Source organism: Pristis pectinata, chromosome 3 (assembly GCF_009764475.1).
Source record: "Pristis pectinata isolate sPriPec2 chromosome 3, sPriPec2.1.pri, whole genome shotgun sequence".
Classification (NCBI taxonomy): Eukaryota; Metazoa; Chordata; class Chondrichthyes; order Rhinopristiformes; family Pristidae; genus Pristis; species Pristis pectinata.
In genome coordinates, this window is record NC_067407.1 from 77,774,483 (window position 1) to 77,794,353 (window position 19,871).

At 41.9% G+C, this 19,871-nt stretch overlaps 1 protein-coding gene across 1 annotated transcript in view; it reads right to left on the reverse strand.

Moving 5' to 3' along the window:
* The window catches only part of LOC127567823 (glycogen phosphorylase, brain form), an 83,157-nt gene that overhangs the window by 34,734 nt on the left and 28,552 nt on the right, over nucleotides 1-19,871 (reverse strand). Inside the window, exons 5-7 of the mRNA XM_052010934.1 lie at nucleotides 17,439-17,570; nucleotides 16,040-16,151; nucleotides 644-726 (exon numbers count right to left, since the gene is read on the reverse strand). Coding sequence (XP_051866894.1) covers nucleotides 644-726; nucleotides 16,040-16,151; nucleotides 17,439-17,570 — 327 coding nt within the window. The remainder of the gene's footprint in view (nucleotides 1-643; nucleotides 727-16,039; nucleotides 16,152-17,438; nucleotides 17,571-19,871) is intronic.

Genomic DNA, 19,871 nt, shown 5'->3' on the forward strand with positions numbered 1-19,871 from the left:
TCAAGGGAAATATCTTCTCTATGTCTAACTTATCAAACTGCTTCATAATTTTAAAAGACATCTATTAGACTTCCCTTTTCTCAAAGGAAGTTTGAGAACCTGGAAACAATATAAAAAAAATCCAAACAAATTTAGATTTAAATGAGGTGGAGAAGAGTGAAATCCAGGCTATGAGAAAAGAGCAGGAATAGAATTAATTGGATAGTTTGTGCAGAGAGCTGGCATAGACACAATGGGCCAAATGGCCATCCTATGCACTGCACCACTCCACCATCTAGTGCACCACCCCTGGGGACAATCTGTTAAATTCCCTTCAGCCCTCACTATCCTTCATCAGACCTTTTCCCTTCCCCCTCCAACCTCTGCATTAGACAAAATAGCAGGAGCTTAAGGAAGTACCAGAATGTCTTCCCACAGTGGCTCTGGTGTATCCTTTCAGGCAGCTGAGGGATTCTGTAGGGAAGGAATTAGGATAACGTCTTACCAGGGCTACACTGACATTTCTGAAGGGGTTTTGGAAGAGGGAATAGTGTTTGGGGGGGGGGGGGGGGGGGGGGGGGGGTGCAGAGAGAGAACCACTCACAGGGGAACATATGCCTGGTTGAAAGCAATAGTTTAGCAAAGAGTATTTTGGTAGACTTACATTGTCATTGGGGTATAGGACTCTGGATATATTCTCAGCCAGGTTTCGATCCAACACAGCCTGAATATAGTCACCAGTATTAACTATTAAAAGAAAGAAAACAATCTTCTCATTTAAAGTTGATAGAAATTGACTATAATTTCAGTGCAGCTGAGGTGCTGTGACCCGTCCCCAAGAGGTGGCTCTGTTGGTGGGTCTCTGATCTCGCGTGTCAAATGGCTGATGCTCCAGTGCAATACGGAGGGAGTGCTGCACTGCCACTGATGCTGTCTTATGGATACTGTTCAAAATCTCCTTTACTTTCAGTTATGATATCCAAAGCATCTTTTGTTTGCTGCTTGTAATTAGTCTCACCTTATAGCAACAAAGGCAACTTCCATCTGGCCCGGCCGGTCCATGTCATCTCCCAGGGGAGCAATCCCACTTGTCACATTTCCCATCTCCTTATTTCCCTGTGTTCTCTCTCGCACATGCACATTTAGCCACCCTTCAATCCTTTTTGCTACAAACCTACACCAAGTGGTAATTCGCAGTAGCCAGTTGACCCACCAGCATATCTTTGGGATGTGGGACAAAACCAAAGCACTTGGGAGGAAACTCACAACATAACAGAAAGAACATTAAAAAAAAATCCACAAAGACAACACCCAAGGCAAGGATCAAACCCAGGCACCAGGAGCTGTAAGGAAACAGCACTAAATGCTGAGCCACCCTGTCACAGTTATTCCAACTAAAGTAATTTGGGGGTTAATCCCTACCTCCTGTGGTAAGATTCGAAATGAAACCACCAATAAAGGAGTAAAAAGAGACCTTTAAATCTACAAAGTGATAAAATAGATTTAAAATTTTATAAAATTTAATTTATGACTTTTACAAGTTATATGTTATAGAACTTATAACTTATCGAAGTTCCAAGTTATAACTTGTAACCAATTTATTTTTGCCATTCAGTTGCTGCTGGAAATGCAGGAGCCAATTTGTTGCAAATTGACACACCACCAATATGATGATAAACAGAAAACCTGGTATTGAAGATTTAGTGTTGCCGGTAAATAGATAAATATTGGCCAAGATACTAGAGAAAACACACCTGGTCTTCTTCAAAATAGTGCAACAGGATCTTTCAGTTCACATGAGAGCACTCAATTTAAATTTATCTTTAAAAATATTTATCCATTCAAGGGCAGCCTTTATTGCCTCTCCATAGTTACCCTGTAACAATGGCAGTGAGCCTGCCTCATGAACTACTTGCAGCCATTTTGGGTCAACTGAGCTTGGGGCCCACTTCAGACTTCAGTTATGTTGGTGTGGGGTTCACATTTACAAGCCTGATCAGATACAGAAAACAGGTTTCCTTTCCTAAAGGCGGCACCACTGAACTGTTTAGTTATCTACTACATTCAGGCAGCTTGACTGACACCTTTACTAGAAGCACATTTGTTAAAAATATGTATTCAAATTCTCAATAGAACTCCTTCACCAGATTGGGCCTCTGGATTACTAGTCGGTTGTTCAACCACTGCACTGCACATCTGTTGACCAGATTGATGCCTGAGATATTGGGTTTGTCACACAAGGAGAAATTATGCAGTACGGACCTTTACACTTGAGTTTAGGAGAATGAATATAGACCATTCTTACATGTCTGTGACAGGGCTGATGCAAGAATGACATTTCCTCTGATTGAGATATTTAGAGACAGGGACTGCAGTCTCAAAATAAACTGTCAGCCATTCAGGACCGATAGGAAGAAATTTCTTCACCCAAAAAGTAATTAATCTTCAGAATTCTCTAATCAAGAGGACAGTGGAGGCTCAGTGGTGCAGTCTAGTCATAGAGATCAATAGATTTTTGGATATCAATAGAAACAAGAAAGTGGGAATGTGGCACTAAGGTAAAAATGGAATAGGCAAAAAGGGGCAGAATATTCTGTTTATGTTTTTACATAACTGGCATATCAAACAATGAAGAAAGTTCAAACTCTCCACTCAGTACTGGGTCCTCCTTACCTTATTGCAACCAGTCATGTAACAATGTCTTAATGCTTCCTTACTTGTCCTTTCTTGTACAATGAAGCTGTGCTATACCACACAATCAAAAGGTTTACAAACATGGGGAGTGTTATGGAGCCCAGATGGATGGGAGATTGAGAGATTGAGCAGTAACCATTACACCACTGTAACACAATGGTTTTGGCTGTCCAAATCACATTCCTCCTCTTAGTGACGCACTGGAACTTTCAGAGAACAACTTGTTGAGATTCCCCTTGAAATTATTGAAGCAGTCATGTCTATTTCACTGAAGAATAACTGGAACGGTCACTTAACAAGGAAGCAGTTCCATTTAATTACAGAATCACTTTCACTGTTTGGAGTTCACAGCCATCTGGACCTTTTGCTCCCCTTGTTTCGGGATCTTCTCTACTATGGTGGTAGAGGCGGAGAATACTTAACACCATCAGATATGTTTAGCAGAGAAGGCAGGACGTTTTGCATTTGTCTTAAGTTAGTTTTGTTTTTGATTGCTACACTGCAATTGCTTCTCAGGCACAGTGCATGGCACATCAAAATAAAACTGAAGTGAGGCTTGATAAAATGAAGCAAAATTGGATGTGAGACTTTTCATTAGCCAATTCATTCTATTTCTTGAGCTCATCCCATCATTGCCAGTTTTTTTTTTGATGTATGTATTTGTCAGGGATAATTTACAGATCTTGCTCTTGGATGAGTGCACAAAGTCTAAGGTGATATCACAGAGCTGTCAGATGAGATGTTAAACCAAAGCCATCTTCCCCCCCACCCCCAAGCTTCTGTAGAAAAACTGTAGGAAAGAAAGCAAAGTGATTCTTTGTTGTTCTAGATAATCTGATTTCCTCCCTCATCCCAAAGATGTACTGTTTGATAAAGTAATTGGCCACTGTAAATTACTGCAGTAAAGATTCAGCGGGAAGTTAATGGGTATGTGAGAGAGAATAGGTTACAGGGAAATAAGGGGGGGGGGGGGGAAGGAGGGAAGTAGTCTGACAGCATATCAAGATACAATGGGCTGAATGTCCTCATATCGCAAGGACCGACCAGAAACAAAATTACCTTATTGTCTCGTTGCCTATTTGTGGGACCATGTCTGTGCAGTTTCCCTGCTGCTTCTGCTATATTACTACAGAGGCTCTATTTCAAAAATACCTCACTGGCTGCAAAGCATTTTGGGCCTTGTAAGGTTGCAAAGGCACTAAGGCAACTTAAGAACAGCAGCAGCTATTTAGTCCTGTGTTCCTGTTCTACCATTCAATGACACAGCTGATCTCTGACCTACCTCTGTTTATCTGTGCTTTCCTCACATTCCTTCATACCTTTGGTTAACCAAAATATATCAAATACACATTACAAATTAATTGACAGTCACAGGATGTTCCATACTTATACCATCCTTTGCATGTTTCCCAACTTCACTGTATGTAGGTAGGGTTGTAATTTTTAGGCTTTGTTCCTACTTTTCCTACTCCTCCACCAGCAGAAATACTTTCTCATTATCTACACCGTCAGTGCCCTGTAATGACAGTGAAACCACACCTTAACCTACTAAATACCAGGAAATACAGCACTAGTTTGTGGAATCTCTCATAATTTAACTTTTGCAGTCCAGAAATCATTCTTGTAAATCCATACTGCACAACCTCCAAGGCCAATACATCATTCCTAAGTTAGGTTGACAGGTATTACTCATATAATATAAAAACAGAATATGCTGGAAATACTCAGCGGGTGGGAAGGGAAACAAAATTAATATTTCAGGTTGAAGACCCTTTGTCACAACATGTACTCCTTTTAACCTGGGTTGTTAGTTACAGCAGAACCTCTGCCCTCTTCTACTTTCAGCCTCATACACCAAATTTCATCAGTGTTGCTGTTTATTTTCTGTTCCTGACCATGGCATTGTAATGATCTCTTTCCATGGATGTCTTCCAGGTCTCTTTGGACCTCCATTGGTTCTAGATTTTCACCACTTAGAACCATTCTCATGGGTCCAAAATAGGCAAGATGGAAACCAATTGTACACAGTTTTGCCCATTCACTTAATATATTGATACCTCTTTCCAATTTAATGCTTCTATCAGTACTGCTTACAGTGTTGTGTAACTAACTTCAAGTCATTGGCAAAAGTGGATAGATACTTGGCTTTCTATCCTATTGCACAAGATGAGTAGCTGCATTCCCTACACAGATCTTAATGAATATTTACACATTCTGCCAAGTTAAGTAACTGCCCGTTATCCCTTCTCTGTCTCTTACCGCTCAATTTCCCAGCCAAGTCAATCATTTGACTTCAATGCTGCAAGTATAAACTTTGCTGGATTATCAAATGCCTTCTGTAAATCCATATAAATAACGAGCATTCACTGGTTCATTATTTTTAGTTAGCTCTTCAAAAGCCTTATAAATTCAAGTTGGCTCTCTCTGATCAATTAAATTTAAGATGTTCAGTTAGTTTGTCCTGAATTTCCAACAATAGATGGTCTGTTGTTCCCTAGTTTTCCTCACTGCTTATATAATGGTGTGCCATGAGGAACTTTGGAAAATTACGGGATATTTGCAATGTTCTCACCTGCTATTAAAAACCCAGGATGAAACCATCTGTTTCTGGGTATATTGTCATATTTAAAAGTGCCTTTTCCTTTTTAAAAACACTTTGGCTAGCCAAAATTACTGTGAACAATGTCCTAATTGAATACTAGTTTCCCTAGTGCCCAGAGTGCTGTGCTTTTACCCGACTATAAATAATGATGCAGGATAAATCAATCAGCATGTCCATCAATTCCTGATTTTCATTTAAGCACATTGCTCCTAAGTACTTTTTTTTGTTATCCTATTGTAAAAGTTTGTGTCGATTTTAATAACCTAAGCAAATTACTTTACACACTTCCTTTTTGTAGCTCTATCAATCATTCGTTTCACCTTCACATCTTTCCCAGGCACCTGGATCTACATTTGTTTTTGCTTTTATGTAAGCCTTGCCTTTAAGTTCTTAGTTGTCCCTTACTTCTTGAGCCATCAATGGTTGGCTCACTGGCAAGTAAAGCAGCTACTCCTTCACATAAACTGGTGCTGGTCACAAAGAGGTTATTGAGCACCTCCCACTGAAGAACTGTAGCTGCCTTTGGCAGTGAGAAACTTTGATCTGATGAGGGTCACACAAAAAGAATCATTTTATTATCAAATCCATTGATCTGAGAAATCTATAATTTGTTCATGTGATCCCTGTATTATTATATTCAAATTGTGAAGAATGGGTTTTGCTATGAACAGTTTGTAAGACCGTGCCAGAGGCTGTCAAGTTTATTAGCTGCTCAGTGAAGTCTCTCAGCACTGCACAGTACGTGCCATTCACCCACACGTACAGCACCATATATAGGAGAAGAATGGTCAATGTTTCTACACTGGAAGCAACAATACTTCATTTTGATAGGCCAACAGGATTAATAAAGACTGGAGAATGTCTGCTTTTGTAGACAGATATATTCAATTGGGTTACTGTGAACTACACTTTAAAATTAGCAGCACAATAAGAATTAGGAGGGATTTAACATTTTAAAATATCTAAAGGCATTTGTAGACATGTAGGTTTCAGAAAATTAAATGGGCTAGAACAAGTAAGCACTAGGATGACCTGACTAAATGCTGGTTAGAAAAGTAGGTTTTAAGGAGACTTTTGAAGAGGTGATGATGGATGGGTTCAGAGCAAGTTCTAAAGCTTAACATCCAGACAGCTGAAGGGGAGAAGCCAATGGGAAGCTGGTGGAGAGGGGGTGGGGAAACATGGGGAAAAGAGAGTTATTGGGGAACAGACAAGAGGCCAAGGCAAAGAGTGGTTGTTGAGGGGTCATATTCTGCCTGGAGGTCGGTGACCAGTGGTGTACCTCACGGATCTGTTCTGGGACCCTTACTCTTTGTGATTTTTATAAACAACCTGGATGAGGAAGTGGAGGGATGGGTAAGTTTGCAGATGACACAAAGGTTGGAGGTGCTGTGGATAGTGTGGAGGGCTGTCAGAAGTTACAGTGGGACATAAACAGGATGCAAAGCTGGGCTGAGAAGTGGCAGATGGAATTCAACCCAGATAAGTGTGAAGTGGTTCATTTTGGTAGGTGAAATATGATGGCAGAGAATAGCATTAGTGGTAAGACTCTTGGCAGTGTGGAGGATCAGAGGGATCTTGAGGTCCGAGTCCATAGGACTCTCAAAGCAGCAGCACAGGTTGACTCTGTGGTCAAGAAGGCATATGGTGTATTGTCCTTCATCAATCGGGGAATTGAATTTAGGAGCTGGGAGGTATTGTTGCAGCTTTATGGGACCCTGGTCAGACCCCACTTAGAATACTGTGCTCAGTTCTGATCACCTCACTACAGGAAGGATGTGGAAGCCATAGAAAGGGTGCAGAGGAGATTTACAAGGATGCTGCCTGGATTGCGGAGCATGCCTTATGAAAGCAGGTTGAGGGAACTCGGCCTTTTCTCCTTGGAGTGACGGAGGATGAGGGGGGACCTGATAGAGGTATATAAGATGATGAGAGGCGTTGATCGGGTGGATAGTCAGAGGCTTTTCCCCAGGGCTGAAATGGTTGCCACAAGAGGACATAGGTTTTAGGTGCTGGGGAGTAGGTATAGAGGAGATGTCACGGGTAAGTTTTTTTTACTCAGAGAGTGGTGAGTGCGTGGAATGGGCTGCTGGCAACGGTGGTGGAGGTGGATACGATAGGGTCTTTCAAGAGACTTTTGGATAGGTACATGGAGCTGAGAATGATAGAGGGCTATGGGTAAGCCTAGTAATTTCTAAGGTAGGGACATGTTCGGCACAGCTTTGTGGGCCAAAGGGCCTGAATTGTGCTGTAGGTTTTCTATGTTCTAAAGTTGAGAAAATGCAAAGTACTTGAGGGTTGGTGCAGCTGGGGTCAGGTCACAGAGATAGGGGAGGGGTGGGGTGGTGTTGTTGGTGGGAGGAAGATTCAAACTCCAGGAAAGCGAACCTTGAAATTAAGGTGCAAATACCAAAAAAAAAACCCTGCAGCAATACTTGAAGAGCAGGTTAGTTCTATCAGTGTCCCTAGCCAACACTTATCCATCAAACTACATTTAAAACAACTTGTATGGTCTTTGGCAGAACACACTCAGGATAGGATCAGTGTAGCAGCAGGAAGTGTGTAATAATAGTCTAGTATATGAGATAGACTCCTGCATTTTTCCAACTAGACATTAATCTGACAACAACCCAAGAAAAACAATTGGATTTTTTGATTTCTTTTGACTCATTTAACAGCCATAAAAATAGTAGTGATGAGTAAAAGTTTATCTGAGGGTTGAGAATCTTTCCATTCATTAATGACAATCCCATGTCCTTTACAAATGGCATGGGGAGGTGCAGTTAGAATGGACATGTTGGATGACCAATGGTAGGAAAATGTGAGTGACGCGGTTTGGGGTCAGGTGACATTATCTCTTGCAGTGTTATCAACCAGATCTACGGTAACCTACAGCAACCAGGCAGGAGTCCCTCCAAAAGGTTCAAAACTACATCCCCCCCCCCCACCCCACCGGACTCCAAGGCAGGCTCATTTACGTGATAATGAAAAGAATGTCAGTCAGCACATGGCCTAGAATAGAATCTGCCCTCAGCAAACCAGGATGGTGTAACAGGATTAGAATTTGTTCTTACTGACTGTTTAAGCAACATTCTGGCCTCAAGCCAACAATCACCAACAGTCTGTTTGTTTAAAGTACAATCTGCTCTTGAGGCTGCAAAAGTCACTGTTCTACCTCTCCAAACAATTCCATGGACGCAGTCTGCAGCCCTCAGCAAGGGACTACAGTTAGTGAGTGGGACTAGGGATGCCATGCATACTGGTTTCGAAACCTGGAGGACTATACATGGGATTGTTATAGGCCTTATCCAGCAATTTTCCTGAGCATTCAGCAATTTTCCTGAGCATTCAGCAATTGCAGGACAATACCGAAAGAGTGCTATACTGTCATGGGTGTGTCTTTTAAAAGGTCTCTCCTCTTAAACAGGCACCAAAGATCCCAACACACAATAAAAGTAAAAGAAATGTTCCCAGTGTCCTGGCCAATATTTATCCTTCAACCAACATCACTATAACTAGTTTGTGGAAGATTGCTATGTGTGAATTGTCCTGCATGCTTCCCACGTTACCACACTGACAACGCTTCAGAAGTCTGTTGCTGGTTCTGAAGCACTTTGCTCTGAAGTAATCCTTTTCTTGTAGACTTGGCTCATCATTGCTAGGGGAATCCCCATCTGACACGGACCATTTAATCTCTTCTATTCTGTGACCCGTGACTGAGTGGAAGTACACAAAACAAAATTACAAACTTGAGAGTTAATGTTCCATGACAACATGACAAGAAGGTTATTGACCCTTCAGAATAATCTCCTGATGTAGTTATGACCAACTGAAGAAACATTAATGCAATATAGGAAAGAATATCTGGGCATTTAAAAATATTATAAACAGTAGGCATAGGGGATAAGCAGTGATTTGATTAGGCGGGAAGGTTGAACGTCATATATAACCAACGAAGGCCTTCCAGTGGTCACACTGGAGTTCATTGGAAATAGTTGCCATCTGTTCTCTAAGCTGCACACTAGCCAGCCTATTTCTTGCCCTGCTTCACAGTCAGCAGCTCATACTCCAGCTTGTCTTTGTCCAAAGGTCCTTTCCATATGGGCAGATTGCTAGTTCAACTCTCAGCATCCTAACTACAAAGATGCAGGGATGAGCAAGAGGAAGAGGGGTACCTTACCTCCAGAGGACACTGGATGTCAATATTTAGAGCCCAGAGCTCTGGCCCCCTGCTCATCAAGGCTGGGAATGCATTCAAAAGCATTAAAGTTCTGGAAGGGTCTCAAACCTGAAACTTTAACTGTTTCTCTTTCCACAGCTGCTGCCTGACTTGAGTGTTTCCAGCAATTTTCATTAAAGTTTTAGTGCCTAGCCAAACATCATTCCAACTTTATTTTAAAAATATATCCAAACCTTACTCACGGTTTGACACTGGTGCTGGAATGTTATTGTTTATGCAAATAAATGTGGTTCATTGCAGCCGTGTTTTTATCCAAACAAAGATAGTTACCTTCATACAAACAGATGCAAGACTTCATGCAATGCCCCAAATCCCTAGCCAGTATTTGCGATATTCCCTGCCCATTTCAGCCAACTTCCCTTTTACATTCAGATTCAGATGGAGCAATTTAACCAGTCTTGTTCTCTTTGCACATACTAATTGCCGCAAAGTTGAAACAGGTTTAAGCAATACTTCTCCCGCCATCCACATAGGGATTACCTCATCCAATTCAAACGGGTTTTGGCAAACAGTACCTTTCATTTAAGAAAAGTGCTTCAAATAGTTCAAATTGTTTATCATGATCCTTCCCCTTCACACACCATGCCTTACACAATCCAGGGCCTTTCGTGAACTGACTCCCTTCTCACATCCACCATGTCTCAGATAGCATCACCAGTCTGTACAGACCCTCTCCTTTAAGCATTTCAATTAGTTTAACCTGCAGCAAACTCTCCACCTCCTCCTTCACATCTGCAGTTCATTCTCAGACAGCTGCAGGCAGAATTGCTGATTCTGGATGGACAAATTTGAGATCCCATGATTGCCAACCTTACCCCCATTCCAAAACCACAGGTAATCCGAAATGTCCACCCCACCAACTGGAAGATGCGCAGGCTCCTCATTTTCTGATGGATCCTCCTTTAACGTTACCCTCCTGCCCAGCTCACTCACCCATCACCAATATTCTCACAGCTGGTAACTGAAAACATTCAAAATATTAAACATTACAATGCACCATTAATTTCTCCCCAGTACTTCATTTACTGAATTGCTTGCAGCAGTTTCCAGTATAATGCTGGGACCTCTGTTGTTTGTGATATATATGTTGGATGAAAACATTGGTGGGCTGATTATAAGTTCGTAGTTAGCACAAAAATTGGTGGAGTTGTGGATAGAGAAGAACATCGTCACAGGATCCAGCTGGAAGTACGGGCAGAAAAATGGCAGATGGAGTCTTAATCTAGACAAGTGTGAAGTGTTGTACTCTTGAAGGTCAAATGCAAGAGGAAAGCTTTCTTCACTGTCTTGTGTAATTTACGTATAACTTGTGTTCTGTGTGTTGTAGTCTGAATTTAAGTGTCTGTGATACTGTCGCAAGCAAGTTTTTCATTGTACCTGTACCTCACTGTTCTTGGTGTCAATAAACTCGACTTGACTTGACCTGACCCAACCCTTAGGAGCATTGATGTACAGTGGGATCTTGCAGTGCAAGCCCATAGCTCCCTGTGGAACATCCTGGTGAACCTCTTCTGCACCCTCTCCAAAACCTCCATTTCCTTTTCGTGATGTGACAATCAGAACTGCACGCAACTTTAAAGAAGATTTACGAGTTTAAAATATTTTTTTTTCCCCCATAGAGTCATAGCTGCCTGGAATACACTGTCAGTGGCAACTAATAGATAGGGTGATAAAGGTGTACAGCAAGGCACTTCATCACTCAAGGCACTGAGTATAGAAAGTCAGAAAGACATGTTGCAGCTGTATAAAGCTTTGGTTAGGCCACGTTTGGAGTACTGTGTGCAGTTCTGATTGTCACATCACAAGGAGGAAATGGGGGTTTTGGAGAGGATGCAGAAGAGGTTCACCAGGATGTTGCCTGGATTACAGAGTATTAGCTGTAGGGAGAAGTTGGACAAGCTTAGATTATTTTCTCTGCAGCGTCGGAAGTTGAGGGGTGACCTGATAGAAGTATATAAAATTATGAAAGGCATGGATGGGGCAGACAGTCAAAGTCTTTATCCCAGGGTGGAAATGTCAAGTACAGGAGGGTGTAGCTTTAAAAGGTGAGAGGGGAAAGTTTAAAGAAGATTTACGAGTTTAAAACTTTTTTTCATAGAGTCGTAGCAGCCTGGAACACGCTGTTAGGGGAGGTGGTGGAAGTAGATACGATAACAATGTTTAAGAGGCATTTAGACTGGCAAGGAAAGAAGGGCAAGCAGGTGGGATTAATTCAAATTGGTATCATGGTCAGCACAGACATCATGGGCCTGTTTCTGTGGTGTACTGTTCTATGTAACTGGCTGCAAACATGACAGCACACACAGGAGCATTTCTGAGCCTGAGTTGTTGAAACGCACAAAGTGCTGGACATACCTGCAGGAAGTAACAAACACAAGTCTAGAGTTAAATCCAATTTGAGGTCACTGTCCTAGACTGACTGACTTTGATGGTGTTTCAGTCTGAAAGCCAGCCTTTCAATTAATGGATAGAATGCTTCAGTAGTTAATAGAGGCACTCTAACTCTGCATGCATGACTGGACTGGCATTTGTTCTGGGCCACAGATTCTACCACAGAGAAGACAAGAGGCTGCATAAACACCACAAAGTCTCCTGGACATGTTTCAACTTATAAATGAGGACATTTTCCCCTGCAGCTTCCCTCCTCTTTCGTTGAGCTGCTGTATTCTTTTATTTTTGAACGTTTAAAGTGGTTATTAACCATTGCCTCACAACCTTACAAATCTTTCAAAACAAAAGGGGTGTGCAACGGAGGTGGTGGGGGGGGGGAAGGCAGGCAACCAAGGGCATGGGCCTCTACAACAATTACACAAATCTGTGGTTATGGACATGGTCACAAATATTTATCCCAGTACAATAAGGATGCATGCATCTCTCTAAAGGCTCAAAATTTAAATTTTGCGTGCAACCCTGTCCTTTGATGTGACGCTCCAGCTCACAATGAATGCCGAAGTTATGGGCCAGCTAACTTTTTTTGTTAAGTCTTTCCTGCTGTTTCTGTGCTGTGTTGGTCTATGACAGCAGACAAAGTAACCTCAGGTCATTGTGTGGTGAAATTATCACAGATGTGAATATCACACCATGGGTCTCTTTACTGTTTGCAAATGTTCTTTGTGATTAATGATTGAGGTGTAGTCTTTCAAAACTCTATCTGCTGGCCAGCTCATGAGCACTGCTAGAACGCCTGCTTGGAAACTTAAGTCTCAGGCTGCGAGGATATTTAGGGATGCATTTTGGTTAACAACATAATCACACAGTAATATGGTTAGCATAATGCTATTAAGCACCAGCGACCCGGGTTCAATTCTAGCCACTGTCTGTAAGGAGTTTGTACGTTCTCCCCGCATCTGCATGGTTTTCCTCTGGGTGCTCCGGCTTACCTCCCACGTTCCAAAGACGTACAGGTTAGGAAGTTGTGGGCATGCTATGTCGGCGCCAGAAGCGTGGTGACACTTGTGGGCTGCCCCCAGAACACACTACACAAAAAGATGCATTTCACTGTGTGTTTTGATGAACATGTGACTAATAAAGGTATCTTATCTTATAAATGTAACAAAAATACTGCAGATGCCGGGAATTGGAAATAAAAACAGAAAGTGCTGGAAAAACTCAGGTCAGGCAGCATCTGTGGAAACAGAGTTAACATTTCAGGTCAAAAACCCTGAAGACCTTCCAGCATTTTCTGTTTTTTTTAAAAAAAGAAAATCATAGTTTCACCATCCCATTTATTGAAGTTGCTAACAAAATATATTTGGACATTGAGAAACATTCCAGATGAGCGTTGCAATGACTTATTTTAAGAATTACAAATGACAGGTGAATAAAAGCTCATTGTCAATGTACCAGTTTCACTCTCTAGTGCTCAAAGGCAGATTAAAAAGAAAATGGACTCTTTCCCAATTCCTTCTCTGGTCAAGTGCCAAATAAATCAGAGGTGCTGAGGAACAGAGCCTTTCTTTTCAAGTTGCTTTGTGGCCAGAATACAAATTAACAAGGCAGGCAAGAAATCACTTGCTATTGTCGTCTCTGTACTAGCTGGTGGTATTTTAGAACTGGCCCAATTACCATTCCAAGCAGCACACATCCGTTCTCACTGCTCTCCCTGTAATAGAACAAGGGAACATCAACAATGGAACCTATAATTCATTCCCCCACCACTCTGATATAAAAATATAAACACATATACAAGGCTGGCCTGACAGGAACTGTGAAACACAGATTGCATGAAAGATGTGAGACAGTGCTATTTCATACAGGCACCACTGTAGTACATAGAACGTAAAACAGTACAGAAATAGGCCCTTCAGCCCACAATATTTGTGCCAAGCACGATGCCAAATCAAACCAAATCTTTCCTGCCCACACGATCAATATCACTCCATTCCCTGCGTATTCATGTGCCTATCCAAAAGCCTCTTAAACACCACTGTCGGATCTGCTTCCACCACATCCCCGGCAGTGGCAGCCTGTTCCAGGCATCTACCGTTGTGTAAAAAAAACTTGCCCCCTCTCACCTTACATGCATGTCCTCTAGTATTTGACATTTCTACCTGGGAAAATGATCCTCACTGTTTCCTCTCACAATTTTATAAACTTCTATCAGATTTCTCTTCAGCCTCTGACACCACCACCCGCACCCCCCCCCCCCCAGAGAAAACAACCCAAGTTTGTCTAAGCTCTCCTTATAGCTCACACCCTCTAACCCAGACAGCATCCTGGTAAACCTTTTCTTCATCCTTTCCAAAGCCTCCACATCCTTCCTGCAATGGGACGACCAGAACCGCACACAATACTCCAAGTACGGCCTATCCAAAGTTTTATGCAGCTGCAACATGACTTCCTAACTCTTATACTCAACGCCTCGCGCCTCGACCAAAGGCAGCAAGTATGCCATACACCTTCTTTACCATCCTATTTACTTGCGTGGCCACTTTCAGGGATCGGGTCAAAGTGCCTATTGGTCAAACGCAAGAAGTTACAGACTTGAGAATGCAGCCTAGTCTATCACGAAAACTAGCCTTCCCTCCATTGACTCTGTCTACATTTCCCGCTGCCCCAGAAAAACAGCCAACATAACCAATGACCCCTCCACCCCAGTCATTCTACCTTCTCCCCCCTTCTGTTGGGCAGAAGATACAAAAGCTTGAGAACACGCATCACCAAGCTCAAAGACAGCTTCTATCCTGCTGTTATAAGACTCTTGAATGACCTCTTATACAATGAAGATAAACTCTTGATCTCTTAATCTACCTCATCACGGCCCTTGCACTTTATTTGTCTACCTGCAAAGCACTTTCTCTGCAACCCTATATTCTGCATTCCTATTTTTTCCTTTTGTAATACTTCTATATACTTACATATGAAATGATCCATCTGGATGGCACACGAACAGTCTTTCACTGTATCTCTCTACATGCAGCAATAATAAACTAAACACCAATTACCAAACTGGAGACCCCCACCCTCTCCATTATTTTCTACCAAATGGCATTTCCCTAGTACTTTGTTAACCCAGGCAGAAAACAGTGATGCAAATTCTCATTCTATTTAACTGTGAGCACAGGATTCAATCACGTTCAGTTGGTCACCAACGTTCCCTTTTTAGCCCTCAGGCTGCTGAAATCCTCACCCACGTCTTTACTGCCTCAAGCGTGACTTACAATAATTCCCCCACTGGCCGCCACAACTTCCGCTAATCCAGGACTTTAACCATTCCACTGCTCTCCATTAAACTCTCCCACACTCAGTCCTCAAATTCCAAAAGCATTCCCACTTCTAAGACATGCATTCATATACTGCCTTTCACCAAGGTATTTCTCAGACAAGTGTTTTCAAGTGGAGTAATTGTAATAAGATAAGCAAATTTCATACATAAAATCCTCATTAAGACCAGATAAGCTCTTTCAATGATGCAAATACTGGCCAGGACACAGCACTGAATTCCTCTGCTCTCCAACAGATGCAGCATAGTATCTTTTACAGCTAGACAAGTAGTCAAGTGGAGTCTTGGTAAATGTCTCATTTATTAGACACAACCTTCAACTGTGCAGTACTCCCTCAATACTGCAAATGAAAAGTTAGCTTAGATTTGTGGGCTCAAGCGAGAAATTAGTCCACGACTTTCTGACCACAAAGCCTTTGCAGTTCATCTCCAATAAGCAATCTCTATTGCCCTTGCTTATAATTCACTGCATCTCTTCCCTTATGAAAGCTCAACTTTTTCAGCCATCATAGGCCAACCCTCTGGAAGATTGTTTCTCTTCCACATTATCAACCCAGCCACTCACACCAAACTTCAGAACCTCCTACAATAACCTCAAACAGATTTGACTTTCTCTTCCCAAACCTTTTCACTGCCTGCTTGTGATTTGCCTCATTAGGCACAGGGGCACTCTTTCAAACAAGGACTACTCAATAAATGATAGTCATTCTTTACAGACCACAAATACTACTTATGCAATACACAAAAACTGACACCACAAATGAGATTTTCACAATTGCAGAGAAGTTTCCTTGCAACTTACAGTCTTTCAGGTTGAAGTCATTGGGAGCCTTAGCAGACCACAACCTCATGGTGTTGACAGTGTTGTTCTTGAATCCCGGCACTGGAGTGTCGTAGGGCATAGCCAGGACCACCTGCGCCCATTAATACAATGCAGTTATTTGCCAAGTTAGCAGCATCAAAAATATGATACTTGCCATTGTCAACGATTTAAATACAGCACATCTTTTTTGACTCACTGCCTTTGAGAGTCTATTTGGGTCACTTATGGTTACTTGGGGACAGGAATAGCCATGCAGCCCCTCGAGTCTGATCCAGCATTTAATTAGGCCAAGGCTGATCTGCACCTTGACTATTCACCTGCCTTTGCCACAGATTTCTTTATTCCTTTACCCAACAAAAATCTTTCAGTCTAAAGAACACCAATTGACTCCAAGAATCCACAGTCTTTTGGAGGACAGAGTCCCATAACTCTGCTACACATTGTGTGAAAAATGTTTCCTGATGCTGCTTTCCAATGCCTGGATTTTAATTTAAATATTCCCGCTCTTGCTTCATCTGCCAGAGGAAATAATCTTTCCTGCAACTACACTATCAAATCCTTTTAACACCTCAATCACCCTCTGCCCTTTGAACCTGAGAATAAATGTTAGGTCTGTAACTGGCTCTTGAAATTTAACCCAATGGCCTCAGTTCTGGTAAATCACCTCTGCATCCCTCCAGTGTATCCCTTCCAGAGGTGCAATTTTCAGAAGTGAATGCTGTGCTCCAGCTGGGGCTCTCTACAACTGCACCAGGGCTTCCTCCCTGTTGAATTTCAGCTCTCTTGAGATATTAGCCATTTTTCCTTTTCAAATCTGTCAGGAAGTGGCCTTTGTACAACACTGCCTTGCTTGCCTTCTCTGGTGACATGCAGACTCATTTATGCTTCTAGGTATCCCCTGCATTGCCACTCCTATCTACTCTAATGTTCTGCCTTCCTCCTTCTACCAAAAGCAGTCCTAAACAGAGGATAGGGTTGAAGCAGCAATCGTCCTGAAAGGGCAGAGGAAGCAGATTCCAAAAGGATCATTCGAAAGGGAGTTGGCAATATCTGAAGTACAAAATTTTGCAAAGCTACAGGGGGTAGCAGTGGGAATGGAATGAATGAATGAATTGCTCTTTTGGACAGCCAACACTGGCACATTAGGCTGAATGGTTTCTCTATCTTGTATGATTACATGAGCATTTTTAAAAACTGGCCATGACTTCACTTAAGGAGTGGTGGAAATCTAGAATCCTCCCATCAATTAAAACTGGGAAGGCTTATGAGGTGAAAAAGATAATTTCCCTTCTTCTATTTTCTAGGGCATCACAGCCAGCTTTACAACAATCTATGGCTCCTAGCTGGTCCTACACCAGGAGCGTTATACAGCACATACCTGAGTATCAAGCCATTTAGCACCATCAGGGCCATGTTCCACCTGTCCATAGAAGTGAACAGGGAGCATGTATTCCGGACGAGCTTTTTCCCAAGGATTACCATAGCGCAGCCAATCATCAGCTTCTTCTACCTGTGAATGAACAAAAATAAAATGTTGGTATTTTTTTGATACATATACAAACCAAATAACTGCACCAAAGAAAAAATACGAAATCTGACCTTTATGGCCAATCTCAGGCAAGGGTTAAAATGGAGACAGCAGGTTCAAATACCCCAGGAACTAGATGGAATTATATACCCATTATCAGCATGGTGCTGCTCTACATTTTAGGATTCACCTGCTACATACTGGGGCAGGAAGGAGACCGTCTTGTTTCAGACCTTTGCAATTGTTGCTTTGAACATCAGCCTTAACTCAGTGATAGCCCTCTTTCAAGTTGTACATGAGGCACAAGTGGGTCACAGTTAGCATCTGGACCTCAACCAATGTCAGGTTGTTATTACATTACTCATGGAATCTTGCTGCGTGCAAATTAAATTCTAAGTTTGCTATGGTACCACAATGAATAAAATCCAAAAACACACCGTTCATTATAAAGAAGAGTAGTGTTCATGAAAAGGATGATATGAATGCAAGTATGGTTTATTTACCTCTTGGGAAAAAAAGTGAAGTGTGCAGGGGCAGTCTTGAGGGATCCATTCTTGGATTTTGCTTAATGCCTTTGGGCCATCAAGTCCATGCTGACCAAAGAGTCAGAGTGATGCAGGAAAGGTGAGGAAAAATACTTTCACCTCAAATCCCCTATAAAACTCATTCCTCTCATCTTAAACTATTCCCTATTGTTTTTGACACCACTACCAAGGGGGAAAAAAACTACCCCATTTATGCTTCTCATAATTTTATGTACCTCTGTCAGAACACCCCTCAGTCTCCTGTGCTCCAGAGAAAACAAACCCAGCCTCCCCAATCTCTCCCCATAACTAAAGTCCGCCAATCCAGGCAACATCCTAGTGAATCTCCTCTGCACGCTCTCCACTGCAAGCACATTTTTCCCATAGTGCAGTGACCAGAACTGCACATGATATTGCAAGTGTAGGCTAACCAGTGTTTTGTAAACTTGTAACATCATGTCCCAATTCTTATAGTTTATGCCCCAATCAATGAAGACAAGCAAGCTACATGCCTTCTTCACCACCCTATCTACCCGTGTGGTCACTTTCAGGGAACTATGGACAAACTCCAAGATCCCCCTCTTCATCAACATTCCTTAGTTCCCTACCGTTTATTGTAAATGTCCTACCCCTATTTGACTTCCCAAAATACATCAGCTTAGAGAACCTTCCTTGCTATCCACAACATATTGGCATGCATTTAAGATGAGAGGGAGCAAGTTCAAAGGAGATGTGCAGTTTTTTTTTAAAAAAAACAGAGTGACGAGTGCCTGGAATGAGCTGCCACGAGTGGTGGTGGAGGCAAATACAATAGAGGCATTTAAGAGGCTCTCAGATAGGCACATGAATGTGCAGAGAATGGAGGGGTATGGACATTGTGTAGGTAGAAGAGATTAGCTTAGTTAGCTATTTTATTACTAGGTTAATTAGTTCAGCACAACATTCATGGGCCAAAGGACTTGTTCCCGTGCCGTACTAGGTTCTAACACCACCAACTTTTGTGTCATCCACAAACCTACTAATCATACCTCTACATTCACATCCAAGTTATATAACAAACAGCAAGGTTCCCAGCACTGATCTCTGTGGTACACCACTGGTCACAGTCTTCCATCCTGCCAGCACTACCCTCCATCTCCTATTAAAGGTCAGCACAACATTGTGGGTCAAAGGTCCTGTATTGTGCTGTACTGTTCTATGATTGCCAAGCCAATCTTACTGGGACAGAAAATTGTCCTGGGGATGGGGGACAGTGGGATATTGAGAATCCATGTGAAGAGTGATAAACATGGCATTAGAGTTATGACCCATGGAACTTGCTTCCAACATTGCTGGTGGAGTAAAACTAAATTGGATAAACTAATGAAAGTGGATTGAAGCAATATGGAAATAGAGGGGTCCATGTGATTGGAACTTTGTTCACATGCAGAGTAAACAGTGACACAATCAACCTGAGCTAAATGTTCCGTTTTCATGTTTTAACCTCTATATCACCCTAATAAATGATGTCCAAGACTAATATTTTAAATCTCTCTTTTTAAGATTAAATTACGGAGAACACAAGCAGAGTTAGCCAATGTAAACTGACAAATTAGGTAAAAGGATTGGTCAATCAAGTTGCAGTGGCAGACATTCAAGGGAATCTTTTGGAATACGCAGAAAAGATATAATGGGAAAGAAAAATTACAAGGGGAGGACTCACCATTTGAGGTTAACTAAAATGTTAAATATCAAACTTAAAGTAAATGCACATAATTGT